Source organism: Megascapheus bottae, chromosome X (genome assembly GCF_031878675.1).
Source record: "Megascapheus bottae isolate mThoBot1 chromosome X, mThoBot2.hap1, whole genome shotgun sequence".
In the NCBI taxonomy this organism is placed as follows: domain Eukaryota; kingdom Metazoa; phylum Chordata; class Mammalia; order Rodentia; family Geomyidae; genus Megascapheus; species Megascapheus bottae.
Window position 1 is genome coordinate 78943498 of NC_143547.1, and position 13750 is coordinate 78957247.

A 13750-nucleotide genomic window follows, 5' to 3' on the forward strand; every position below is an offset into this window, starting at 1 on the left:
ACTGCTGCCAACAAATCTGTTAAACTGTTATATGACTTCCCTGTTCATCTAACCATTCCAAGCAGTTTATCTGTCTATATAGACATATGAATATGCCAGCAGTCAATTAAGATACAAATGTTTACTTGTCATAACACATATTTACATGTGTGTATAGAGAAATTCATTTTTTACCAACAACAACAAAACAGCCATGAAACAAGAAAAATTAAAGAGAGAATCTGGCTTGAACATTCAGAAACATAAGCAAGAGTGGCCTTAGAATTAAATTTCCCAGCCTACAAAATTAATGGAGCCAAGAAAAACGGAAAGGGCAACTAACAGAAATTCTTTTGCTATTTATGTAGAGATTATTATTAACAGATAAACTTCAGAAGAACCTACCGATACTGCTCATTGGGAAAAGAGGAAATTAGGAAAAATTATATCAAGTTTGGGTATCTCAACAATATAGAACATGACAAAATCAGGAAGTGTATTTCTTACTCCTACTCGAGTATAATATAGGAGGAGTTCAAAAGGAAGAAATTGCTGATGCTTCAAGTTTCTTGGTTTTTACTCATTTTGGCCTGAATGCTATGTGAAATAAAAACCCTTAATTGGAGCGCACTTAATTTTAAGAATCTGATATATTTTTACCTAATATTTTTATTACAGAATGTAGTAAAGATATTTTATTTTTTAAGCAATAATTTTCTACAAAAGTTTAGCTACTTATAGATGACAGGTGATAATATCAAATTATATGAAATATCAAAAAATGGTCTGAAATTAGAATTGTTTTGTTGCCACAAAAGGTCAGTGTCTATATTACTATCAGGCATGCATTTTTCAGTTTTCTTTTTTTAATATTATTACCATCCACTAGTAGTACAGAGGGCTCCATTTTGACATGACCATATATGCACATAATGACTTTGACAGATTCACCTCATCAAGCATGCCTTTCTTTAATGTAGTTAATAATTTTTTGAATGGCATCTCCTTTGTACAACTACTTAAAGATAATAAAACATTTTAATGAAGTTTTTCACTTGGGGGCTGGTAGCTTATTCCTGTAATCAAGGTCTCAGGAAACTGAAGCCTTGAGGATCATGGTTTGTGATCAGTCCTGGCAGAAAAGTTCTCAAGACTCCCTCTCCAATTAACAAGCAAATTGCTGAATTGGAGACATGCCTCAAGTAGTAGAATATAAACTGTGAGCAAGTAACCCAGTTGAGTGAGAGGCACTGAGTTAAAGTCCCAGTATGAGCACAAAGAAAAACAGTTCATGAACTTGGAGCCAGTGGCTCCCAAATGTAGCTAGGATGAGATCCTAGAATATTTCAGTGAATGTCTGCCTGGGCAGAAAAGTTTGTCAGACTTATCTCCAAGATAACCTGTCAAATAGCTGACATGTTAGAGTGCTAGCCAAGCAAGTTCAAATTTAATACCAGTGAAAAATACAGCTTGTGAAACAAGATAAAAATTACCTATATCATCTCAAGTCATTATTCTACATTATCTTTTTAGGAATTTTATTTATCAGGCCCCAATAGAATCAAATGGTTAACCTGAATGTAGCAGCAGTTCTCACACACACATACACACACACACACACACACACACACACACACACACACACACACACAAACAGTTAAAAGAAAATTTCAAAATGAAACACAAAAGATGTTGTTTGTGTCACGGTCTTGCTAAGTTGCCCATATGAGATCATAAGAGAACCATGATCCTCCTGTCTCAGACTCCTCAGACCTGAGATCCCAGGTGTGTTCCTCCATGCATTGCAGAAGACTATTTTTAATCAGAAGCAGAGGGGTTATATTTGAAAGTCATATTCAATGAATATACCCAGCAGAGCAATCTATTTGTTTCATAGTTTCTCATAGGAGAAACACAAAACAGCATGGGAATGGATCAAGAAAAAGAAAGTCCCTGGCTTCTTGGGTTTATGTTATGACTCTCTTTTGCCTGAAGTTTATAATTCTCTTTTTCTATTTTTTTGCCAGTCCTGGGCTTGAGCTCAGGGCCTGAGCACTGTCCTTGGACTTTCTTAAGGCTAGAGCTCTACCACTTGAGTCTCAGCACCACTTCCGGCTTTTTTCTATATGTGGTACTGAGGATTCGAACCTGGGTCTTCATGCATGTTAGGCAAGCACTTTAACCACTAGGCCAAACTCCCGGCCACTGAAGTTTGTAATTCTCAAAAGGTAAGACCTCTATTTAAGAGTAGGAATGGCCGGCAGTTTGGCCTAGTGGTAGAGTGCTTGCCTAGCATGCAGGAAGACCCGGGTTCAATTCCTCGGTACCACATACTAAGAAAAAAGCTAGAAGTAGTGCTGAGGCTCAAGTGGTAGAGCTCTAGCCTTGAGAAAGTCCAAGGACAGTGCTCAGGCCCTGAGCCCAAGCCCAGGACTGGCAAAAAATAAAAAAGAGTAGGAATGATGTACTGAAAGTAGAAAACCCAAGAGAGGACAACTGACAAGCAAGCCATGACTGAAAAGAAGCCTATTCGCCTTGTACAGGAAGCTTTACAATGACCCTGATTGCCATGGTTTATTATCTGTAATTTGTGAATTCCTATAGATTATTTTATGTGAGTTACTTTTTAAAGAAACCACAGAACGACTATCTGCACCTTGGAGATATTTTCAGACACCATACATTTAAATATTATAACAACATGATAGTAAGGTGTGTGGGTTGGCTGAGGAGACCTGAAGGGATTATTTTACACTAAGAGTACCAATGTCTCAAGTACTATTAAAGTTAAATAATTACATTGGGAAACCCATGTAAGCAATAATATCACCTCGTCCAATAATCTAGAAAGTCTGGCTTTAGAAAAAATATCATAAGAACCATGAGTGGGAAAATTATATTACTAAGAAGAAAGGACTTTATAAAACTATAACAGCTAACAGCAGCACATTTCTCTTTAAAAAGGCTTTGTCTCAAATCCATTCAATTATTTTTTATTTTTTTGGATATTAGGGGAAATATTCTGAGTAAAACACAGAGTTAATTTGGAGACAATGGCAATGGGTTGGACATCCCTAGCTCAATGAAGTGTGGCATACGGGCATTATGAGGATGCTGTTTATAGAAGAGTAAATGAAGAAGACTGAGAGGCCAACCAATAATAGTAATGATAGATCTAGATTACAATATAAATGCTTTTTTGAAAAGCTATGCTATCCAAATTTAAACTAAAAGGTAAAATTAAAATGTGAATATTCCAGGTATTTCCATATTAAAGTACATTCATGTCCAATCTTAGATTAAGAAGAGAAAAAATAACCATCAAATGATGATTAGTCTACAATGATATAGTAACAAGAAAATGTAAATTTTTAAAACTATTAGTCACAAATTCATAACATGGAAAATAACCACTGGATAATAGGATTAATCTATAAAGAATATCATCTCACCATATGGCCCCTAATAGGTATCAAACTATGAAAAGAAAGAAACAAGTCAGTCCTCTGAAAGGGATTTTTAAGCCACTAAGTAAAATACCTTGGGAATATTTAAAATTGACAAATGAGTCAAATTTCTGTGAAGATTATATTGTAATGTAGATCTACCCAGATAAGGTATACATATTGGCTGTGTGATATTTTCTAAGGAAAATCATTTTAAAATGAACCTGTGGTTATGGTTTTGTGTTGATTTTACACAACTGTTTATGATTTGAAGTGAATATCTGGGGAAAAAGCTGATGTCTCTGTACGATAAAAATATGTATACTTACGCAGTTCACCAGCTGCGTTTCGACCACCCACTGCATACAGATATCCTTTGAGGGCACTTAAGTGGAAGAAGGTGCGCTTCTCATTTAGAGATGCAACTTGCATCCATTTGTTGTATCGAGGATCAAATCTGAACACAGTATCGACTGCCGTTTTTCCTTTTGTATCATAATTGCTCTGTCCACCAACGACATAGAGGAAGTTTCCAATGACAGCAATGCCGTGCTGGTATCTTGGGGCATCCATGGGGGCGAGAGATTTCCACTCGTGGGCCTTTTCATCATACATGCGCAATTCCTTACTGACAACCAGCTGCTGTCTCAGCACTCCTCCTAATGTAACCAAATGAGTGGTGTCAGACCGAATGGCAGTCCTGTCTGACTGCATCACGGGCTGCATATATGGCATCATTTGGTAATTGCTGGCTTCCAAAAGCAAATTCACACAGGTGTTGTCAGTTCTCATGAAATCCACTGTTTGCACGTAATTAATCAGCTCTTGTGGCGTCATCAGTGGAAATCGTATGTTCTTCATTAATTTGGCAGCAAAGTCCATCCTGGGCTCTTCCAGGCGAAGCCAGCGGCAGGTAGCCTTAAAGAGCTCCAGTTCAGTGCAATGCTTAAGGCTATTACTGGAAAGCACAAAGGCAAGACGCTCAAAAGGGAGTTTCAAGAACTCCCCTGTGCTCAGTAATGCAGGAAAATTTTTTAAGACGAAACTGTTAACGTATTTATCCACTTCTGTTAGGTTGTAGGTGTTGGCAATCCGTCCAACTTCAACACAATTGTCTAGAGTGACCTGTTAAGCCAATAAAAAATTCAAACATGACTACATCCCTGATACATTTTGATCACACAAAAATGCATTATGGAGTGAATTATAGTTCTTAATATCCACATACATGCAAATAAAGATTCTCACCTAAACACACCATTTATCTGCAGAGAGGAGGAAATCACCTTTGCCCAATTCATTGGAAAGGTGAAGAAAAGAAAATGATGGAAATCAGTCAGTTAGAAGTTAATCTAAGAAACAATGTCCCACCTTCATTATGGCCAAAATAATTAGGGTAACATTACTTTTAGTCAATCAGACATCCCTCAACTACCTTTGTGCCATTTTATACTCGTTCAATAACAGCCCTGGAAATAATCAAGTCAAGATTGGTTTGGAGAAAACCAAGATTGGTTTGGTGGGGAAGACAAAAATTTGACTCACTATTAACAATAATTGTCTATATAACGGTCTCGATTGCTTTAAATCTCCACAAAATTGAAATATTTGATCTTAAAAAGCTTGCCTGTTTATAAATCCAATACACATTAAGAAATTAAAACCACATGTACTATGCAGGAAATTCACACATCAAGCTAATAAAAATTATATAACATACAATAATCAATGGGAATTAACTCTCAATATATGAAAGGCAATAGATAGGATTCATCGCATTAACACAATGAAGGGCCAAAGGCACATGATCAACTTAAATTCAAAGTATTTCCACATTTAAAAGTCCCAACAAATGGGCCGGGAGTTTGGCCTAGTAGTAGAGTGCTTGCCTAGCAAGCACGAAGACCCGGGTTCAGTTCCTCAGTACCACATACATAGAAAAAAGCCAGAAGTGTGGCTGTGGCTCAAGTGGTAGAGTTCTAGCCTTGAGAAAGCTCAATAACCATGCTCAGGCCCTGAATTCAAGGCCCAGGACTGGTAAAAAAAAGTTCCAACAAGTTATAGGAGGAATGTTCTTCAACATGACCCTATTTCTTTCATTGAATCTATTTGTGGATTATTTTTTCCTCTAGAAGGAAGCTGTAACATCTCTATTTCCTGGGCTCTTGGGTTTCTGCAGATATGTTGTCATCCCAATTATGGTTGTCAGAACTGATATTCTGGATAGAGTATGGGGTCTGAAATTCTCCTTTGCCATCTCACTGATGTTCCTATTGCTTATTCATCTGTTATTATTATACCCATAACAAAGAATTTTAATAATTTAAAGCATGTTCCTTTTAAAATTATTGTTCCCAAGCAAAAAATTCTCTTTTCCAATGACTTCTGATTATTTACATTTTTTCTTTAGAGAATCATGATCTCTCTTTTCCTAGACATTTTGTTTGTCTTCAACATACATTTAACATCTTTGCAATTACCTCTACTCACATTGATAGGGTTTATTTTGCGAGTTGTCTGTTATCCTCCATAATAATAATTATTTAGGGCTAATGGTAAGTGCTAAAATTTTCAAATTGCAAAAAATGTAATTGAAACCCTTAACCCTAATGTGATGAGAAATTGTAGCATGATTGCACAATACTTAACATATAGCTAGACAATGTCATAAGGACAAAAGAGAATGAAATTCAAAAGACAGGTGATTAAACAAAGGCAATTTTCCAACTATATTCATAATATAGGCAAGTTTTTCAGTTTTACAGAAGATTTTACCTCATCTGTTTATACTGTTAGCTGCCGTTTTATATTCATTTCACAGTCATCTTTTTAAATAACTAACAAGAAGATAGAGAAGAAAAAAAGTTCAAATTCTTATAAACTATTACACTAGCCATTACCATAGGACAAGAGTTACTACTGTAGAGATGAAGTTGGTTAAGAGACTGTTTTTGTTCTACTAAGCATACCACAGAAAACAAAGGTAGTTCTGCAAAGAGATCAAATCCTAACTGGCACAATCACCTTTTTTCTAAATCTTTGACCGGGTCTGACAGAAATCCACAATAACCATCATGTTCATTGAAAACATCTCCTGGGGGTTTCTTCCCCAATTCTAACCAGAGTAGTAACATTGCTTTCAGTATGGCCAACTCCACTACAAAACTGTATCAATTCCTTTAGTGACTTTGCACGTGAGTCTTCTATATTTGACTGTTCATTGTTATATATCAGTAGTATATTAAGTTTCCTGTGGCTGGTGTAACAATTTACAGACACTTGATAGCTTCAAACAACAGAAATGTATTTTTTCACAGTTATAGAGACTAGAAGCCCCAAATCAGAAGTGTATAATTTTCAAATAACTTGAAGCCATATCAATTCCAGTACCTCTAGGAAACACTCAGAAATAATTTACTACATGTTTGAAAGTATAAAGAACTTTTAAAAATGTAAATAGTACATAGGGAAGGGGAAAAATCAAGATAAGCGGGGGGAGGATGGGAGGGAAATGGGGACCATGTCATGAGAAAGGGTATCAATGTTTATGAAGTAATACACCTTCTATCTGGTGAATATAATGTAACCCTTTTATTAATCACAATAAAAATTATTTTAAAAAATCAAAAATGTAAATAATAATAAAATGGGACAGAGATATGCATAAAACAAAACTCCACATTAGACATCTTATGAAAAAGACAAAACCACAGACCTATAGCCACCTAATCTTTGACAAGGGAGCCAAAAAAATAGAATGGAAGAAAGACAGCCTCTTCAACAAGTTGTGCTGGCAGAACTGGTTAAGCACCTGCAGAAAATAAACTTGCATCCTTCTTCGTCATCCTGCACTATAATTAACTCCAAATGGATCAAAGACCTCAAGGTAAAAGCCAACACACTGAAAACTTTACAAGAAGGAATAGGAGACACACTAGGCCTCCTTGGCACAGGTCGAAACTTTCTTAACAAGGACCAAAAATTACAGCAAAAAAGAGAAAGTCTGGATAAGTGGGACTGCATTAAACTGCAGAGCTTTTGTATGGCAAAGGACATAGCTAGTAAATTAATTAGGAAGCCTACAGAGTGGGAGAAGATCTTCACCAACCATACAATGGACAAAGGCCTCATATCTAAAATATATCAACAGCTCAAAAAATTGAATCACTCCAAAACTAACCTCCAAAGAAACAACCATCCCATTAAAAGATGGGACAAAGACTTAAAGAGAGTCTTCTCTGAAGAAGAAACAAAAATGGCCTATAGACACATGAAGAAATAATCGACATCTCTGGCCATAAAAGAAATGCAAATCAAAACAACTCTAAGATTCCACCTCACTCCAGTTAGAATGGCCAGGATCAAAAAAACTAAAAACAACAGATGCTGGAGGGGATGTGGCCAGGAGGGACCACTACTGCACTCTTGTTGGGAGTGCAAACTCGGTCAACAACTATGGAAAGCAGTAGGGCAGTTCCTCAAAAGATTAAACATAGCGCTCCCCTATGACCTAGCAATTCCACTACTACAATTTACCCAATTGTCCAGAAACAAGGACATACTAAATCCACTAGCAAAACGATGTTCATTGCAGCACAATTTACCATAGCAAAGATATGGAACCAACCCAGAAGTCCCTCAGTTGATGAGTGGATCAACAAGATGTGGTATTTGTACACAATGGAATTCTATGCTGCTGTCAGACAGAATGACATTGCCCCATTTGTTAGGAAGTGGAAAGACTTGGAAAAAAACATATTAAGTGAAGTAAGCCAGACTCAAAGGAACATAGGCTCAATGGTTTCTCTCATTTGTCATAATCAGTAGAAACCTTGAGCAAACCTAGATACATAAGGCCATACAGTATGATGCTAAATGAAATGACCTCTAGGATATAGAAACAAAAGCCATATAATGAGTGATTGTTGTCCTTAATGTACTATGTTATCTCTCATCTCTTTTGCTATCCCTTGGTTATCTCATATTATTACAGTATCTTACTTTGCTATCTGATATATTAGATATATTTGTATTTTGTTATTTGAAATTGGATAGGGAAGGGAGGAAATCAAGATGAGGGGTGGGGGTGGGGGTGGGGATGGGGGGGAGGGAAATGGGGACCAAGATATGCAAAAGAATATCAATGTATGTGAATTAATGCACCTTCTATCTGGCAAATATAATGTAACCCTTCTATTAATTACAACAAAAATATATGAAAAAAAGAAAAAAAAATAGGAGTGGCTTTAGTCTAATAATGAAAGCTGTCATCCAAAACTAATGCATAAATGCTTTCTGGATTATGTACTAATTCAAATTTCATGTACCTATGTTCTTCATCCACACAAATGATTAAGAATAGGATAAAACAGAATCTTTCTAGAATTTGAAAATGCAAAGTAATACTTTGGTTATAGAAGGTATAGTTTCAATATATTATTTAAAAAAGCTTCTTTGCTTCAAAACATTTGAGTTCAGCATATGATTGCTACAAAGTGAGATCATTATATTAAAAATTATTCATAACTTAGTACACGGGAGAAATTTTAAAACGTCCTCCTTTGTAAAATATTTATAGCCCCTTGAATTTTTCAGTTCCTCTAGGTAGAGAAGGCAACCAGGACTACTGTTTTTCCTATTTGCTGAGAAAGAGGAAATACAGAGGGAAAGACTGCATATGAGTTTAGTTAAGAAATATAATGCATGGAAGAGATGTAAAGGAAAATTTGGATTTCATGTGTTCCTGAAAAGAATGTCTACCAATTTTTAATTTTCAAAACATGACAACAAATTTTGAGAGTGAAGACTCACACATTGAAAGCACATGGATGCATCCTCAACATATCCGATGAAGCATAAATAATATATAATGATCCTAAAAATAATTAAAAGAAGGTGTTTCCTAAACATTCACCAACAAAAATGTCCTAAAACTGAGAGTCAGAATAAACTACAAATAAATATGAGTTCTGGAAACCCTGGCAATTTTTTTATAACTCAGATATTTAGTTCCCCATAACAAAATTTAAGGCTCTTATCTTCAGGAACTGGGTATCTGCTAATTAATTTATCAAGCGGTTATTAAAAAGAAAATACTGACAGTTGCCAGTGCCTCAAATCTGTAATTCTAGCTATGAAGGAAACTGGAAGAGGATTGTGGTTCAAAATCCAATCTGGACAGAAAAGTCCAGGAAAATCCATCTCCAAATTAATGAGCCAAAAAGAAGAAGAAGAAGATGGAAGAGGAGGAGGAGGAGGAGGAGGAGGAGGAGGAGGAGGGGAGGGGGGAGGGAGAAGGGAGGAGGAGGAGGGAGGAGGGAGCAGAGAGGAGGAGGAAGAGAAGAAAAAGAGGTACACAAAAACCAGACTGAAAGTGTAGCTCAAGTGGTAGAGTGCCAGCATTGAGCAAGAAAGCTGAGCAAAACCCAATATATGACACATTTTTTAAAAGAAATTAGCATTCAGTGGACAATTTGTTTCTAAGAAACCAAGATATATCTTTACATAAGTTTATATCTTAAAAACAATCTCTATTTTAAAGAAACAACAAAAGAAACCCATCAAACCTACTTTAATGGACTTTAACATGCTCAGATTACCTTTCCATTGAATCCCCAGAACGATACTTGTATAAAATCATTAAGGAGAATAAACTCCAATTAAGCTATATAATATTATCAAGCAGGTTAAGGTATATATATATCCTTAACAAAGTACTATTTTTATTAAAGAATTTATTAACATTGATTTTTACCTCATATTTCAAATGACGTGTTAAACAAGTATTCAAGAAGGTAATCTCTATATACAATCACAGGCTCTTAATTTTTAGAACATAGTCAAAATTAGGCTAAAGGTTTGTATATCATACATACATATTAATCAATGTAATAAAACATTATGTCTATAGAGTCATAAGTTTTTATATCTATGTAGTTGTGTTTATATTTCCCATACTATGTCCATATCATTGGGTATGCAAATATTGAGTCCTCGCTCTTGCACTGTTACAAAGTACTATTTTTATACCATATTTTTGTTATATTGAAGGATTTTGCTGAATAATTCTATTTTCTCAAATACACTTGGCTTTTAATCTCAGCTTGCTTCCAGACCCATATGACATTTCTATTTAATAGCAGTGGTTGATAAGTGTGTATGATATATCTTATGAGTCTACCCTAGGCTCAACATCAATCTCCCATAGAAAAAAAGTCTGAAAATATCTTACCCCAGAAATGAGAAATACTTTACAGAAGTCAAGAACCGGCAGAATTTGTAGAAAGCTGGCAGCTTCCAGAGTGTCTTGAAGGTTATCCATGTTAAGAGAAAGCTTTGCAGTATAAATGAAATCAATAATTTTCCTTAGACCAACTTTACTCACTCCGTGAAGTTTAATACACATTAAATCTTGTTCTTTCATTCCACCTTAAATGAAAAGACATTCAGTTAAATGAAAGTGGATAATTAAGGTCAAACTCGCTTCTGCTGCTAATTAGATGCATTAAAATCAAGGAAAATGTCGTATTCGGTGTGAGCATTCATTCCAGACTCAGGCTTTTGCATATTTTACAGTTAAAAAGAGTACTTAAAGAAATTTATTTCTGTAATAATGTAGGTCATATATGATGCGAGTGCTTCCGAAATACTTTCTTGTCATTTTCTATCCTTTGATATATTAAAGAACTTATTACTAAGACTTAGAGTCTCTGATGGGCCATTCAGATACCAAAAGAAAAGATATGAAATAAAGATGAATAGCATGAAAAAGGCACATCAATTTTCCATAATAAGGCAGTACTATACAGTCACATATGCTGATGAATATTCCTTTTGAAAGTGTTAAAATGACAGAGACCAAAGTCGTTGAATTTCATGTTACAAATCAAATATGTTAAACACATATGTCTCATATCATTTTCATGTGATTGCAGTGTTTCAAAGACAAGCTACCTGTGAACATAGCTTTGAAGTAATCACTTGCAGATGCCATCATGACTCTGTGTACAGGGAAGGCATCATCTGTATCACCTGGCAGCAGAGTCACATCACAAAGCAATCCTTCAAGCCGAAGCTGGTCAAAGCCCTGGAACAAGAACAGAAGTTAAGCCACTGATCAAAGTGGGGTCTCGAATCCCTATGTGTTTTGATTCTGGTTAAGTATTACTAGATGACACATTGGGAAAACAGAGCCAAAAGAATGATCACTCAGTAGAATAAAGTAGCCTAATAGCTTTCTTACTACACAGAAATAGATACTGAGAGAAAAAAAAGATGTAATTGGGGCCAATGTAGATTATATATAAAGTATATAAATAATTCACTTATCTATATGGCCATCTGCTTTTACTTTATTTGGGGGAAATTTTACCATATACACTTCTCTTTGGCACAGGCAAAATAAAGGATTAAGACTGTGCAAACATGAGAAGGGGTAAAAATGTTCAAGAAGTAATGTACCACCTACCTGATAAATGGAACTGTAACCCCTCTATACATCACCCCAAGAAGAAAATAAAATATAATAATAATAATAATAAAAGACTGCCCATTGTACCCTTTCATTACTAGCAGTTCTGATACAGGGCTTACTGAAATATCTTGGTGTTTGTTGTTTCTTTAAGGAAGAAAGGTGTGTGTATTTTTGTACACAATAGGTGTTCATTCTAATTGTGTTGTTTCAGATCTTTAAGAATTAAGGATTGTGTTTTAAATATTCTGATACTCACCATATTGCTGCTGCTTGATCAGTTATCTTTCTAGTTTCAAGTTTTAAATTTGATTATCTTTGGTGAACGGAGCCCAGGAAGCTCCAACTGGAGACTTAATTGTCCTTAAATGCTTAAAAGGTTTAACAGAGAGTTAACAGACTAGCCCTCCCAGTTCAGAGAATACACAGGAGCCTGGTGAGAAGGATTCCTATTGATTAACTCTGCACATGTACCCTTAATTGTCATAAATAATGACATGCAGTTGTTCCTTTGATCTAACCTCGAGAGAATAAAACACTTCTAAGATTATGAGATTCCACAGATGCACACATTTTACCATATCATTGCTTAGATGACAAATACAATTAAAATAATAAAAAGAATATATTTTAGACAGATCCCAATTAAAAATAATAAACCAAAGATAACTGGCTTTGGGGCTTATAAAGTATACTCAACTGGTTACAACATACATTTTAATAATATGGCAAAAACAAGGAATTTGTATAGCTCTAATTTCAAAGACAGAAATTTTTCATTATTAAAAAAATGGGGCCAGGATCGTAGCCTAGATGTAGAGTGCTTGCTTAGCATGCAAAAAGCTCTGGGTTCAATTCTTTAGTACCACATACATAGAAAAAGCTGGAAGTGGTACTGTGGATCAAGTAACAGAACTCTAGCCTTGAGCAAAAATTGTCCAAGGACAGTGCCCAGGTCCTTAGTTTGAGTCCCAGGATTAGCATAAAAAGCATCAGGGAGATACAAATACTACTTTTTTTCTAAGCATATAATAAGAACCAATATAAGCTGGGAACTGATGGTTCACACCTGCAATCATAGCTACACAGGAGGCTGAGATCTGAGAATCACAGATCAAAGCCAGCCTGGGCATGAAAATCCATGAGACTCTAATCTCAAATTAATGACCAGGAAACTAGAAGTGGCACAATGGCTCAAGTGGTGGAGCCCTAATCTTGAGCTAAAGAGCATGGGGAGAGCACCCAGGGCCCAGAATTCAAGCCCCATGATGAACACACACACACACATACACACACACACACACACACACACACACACACACACACACACACACACGAATCAATATATAGGATCTCCTTCATTGTTTTTTGTCAGTCATAGGGCTTCAACTCTGAGCCTAGGCACTGTCCCTGAGCAAAGCTCAAGGCTATGTCATGAAGTGAAACCCTACCTCAAAACTGTCCACAACAGTTGATGTATTTTAGATATGAGGCCTTTGTTTAACAGCTCAAAAAATTGAATCACTCCAAAACTAATCTCCAAAGTGAAAACCATCCCATTAAAAGATGGGACAAAGACTTCAAGAGAGTCTCTTTAAGTCTTCTTCTCTGAAGAGACAAAAATGGCCTATAGACACATGAAGAAATGCTCAACTTCTCTGGTCATAAAAGAAATGCAAATCAAAACAACTCTAAGATTCCACCTCACTCCAGTTAGAATGGCCAGGATCAAAAAAATAAAAACAACAGATGCTGGAGGGGATGTGGCCAGGAGGGACCACTACTGCACTCTTGTTGGGAGTGCAAACTCGGTCAACAACTATGGAAAGCAGTAGGGCAGTTCCTCAAAAGACTA

General features: G+C 35.9%; 1 protein-coding gene across 6 annotated transcripts in view; it reads right to left on the bottom strand.

Annotated features, from left to right (window-relative positions):
* Positions 1–13750, bottom strand: part of Klhl13 (kelch like family member 13) — a 150500-nt gene that overhangs the window by 8934 nt on the left and 127816 nt on the right. For all 6 annotated transcript variants that reach the window (XM_090325890.1, XM_090325885.1, XM_090325887.1 and 3 more), the window contains 3 exons: positions 11379–11511; positions 10657–10853; positions 3755–4550 (listed from right to left, as the gene is read on the bottom strand). In XM_090325890.1, coding sequence (XP_090182016.1) covers positions 3755–4550; positions 10657–10853; positions 11379–11511 — 1126 coding nt within the window. The remainder of the gene's footprint in view (positions 1–3754; positions 4551–10656; positions 10854–11378; positions 11512–13750) is intronic.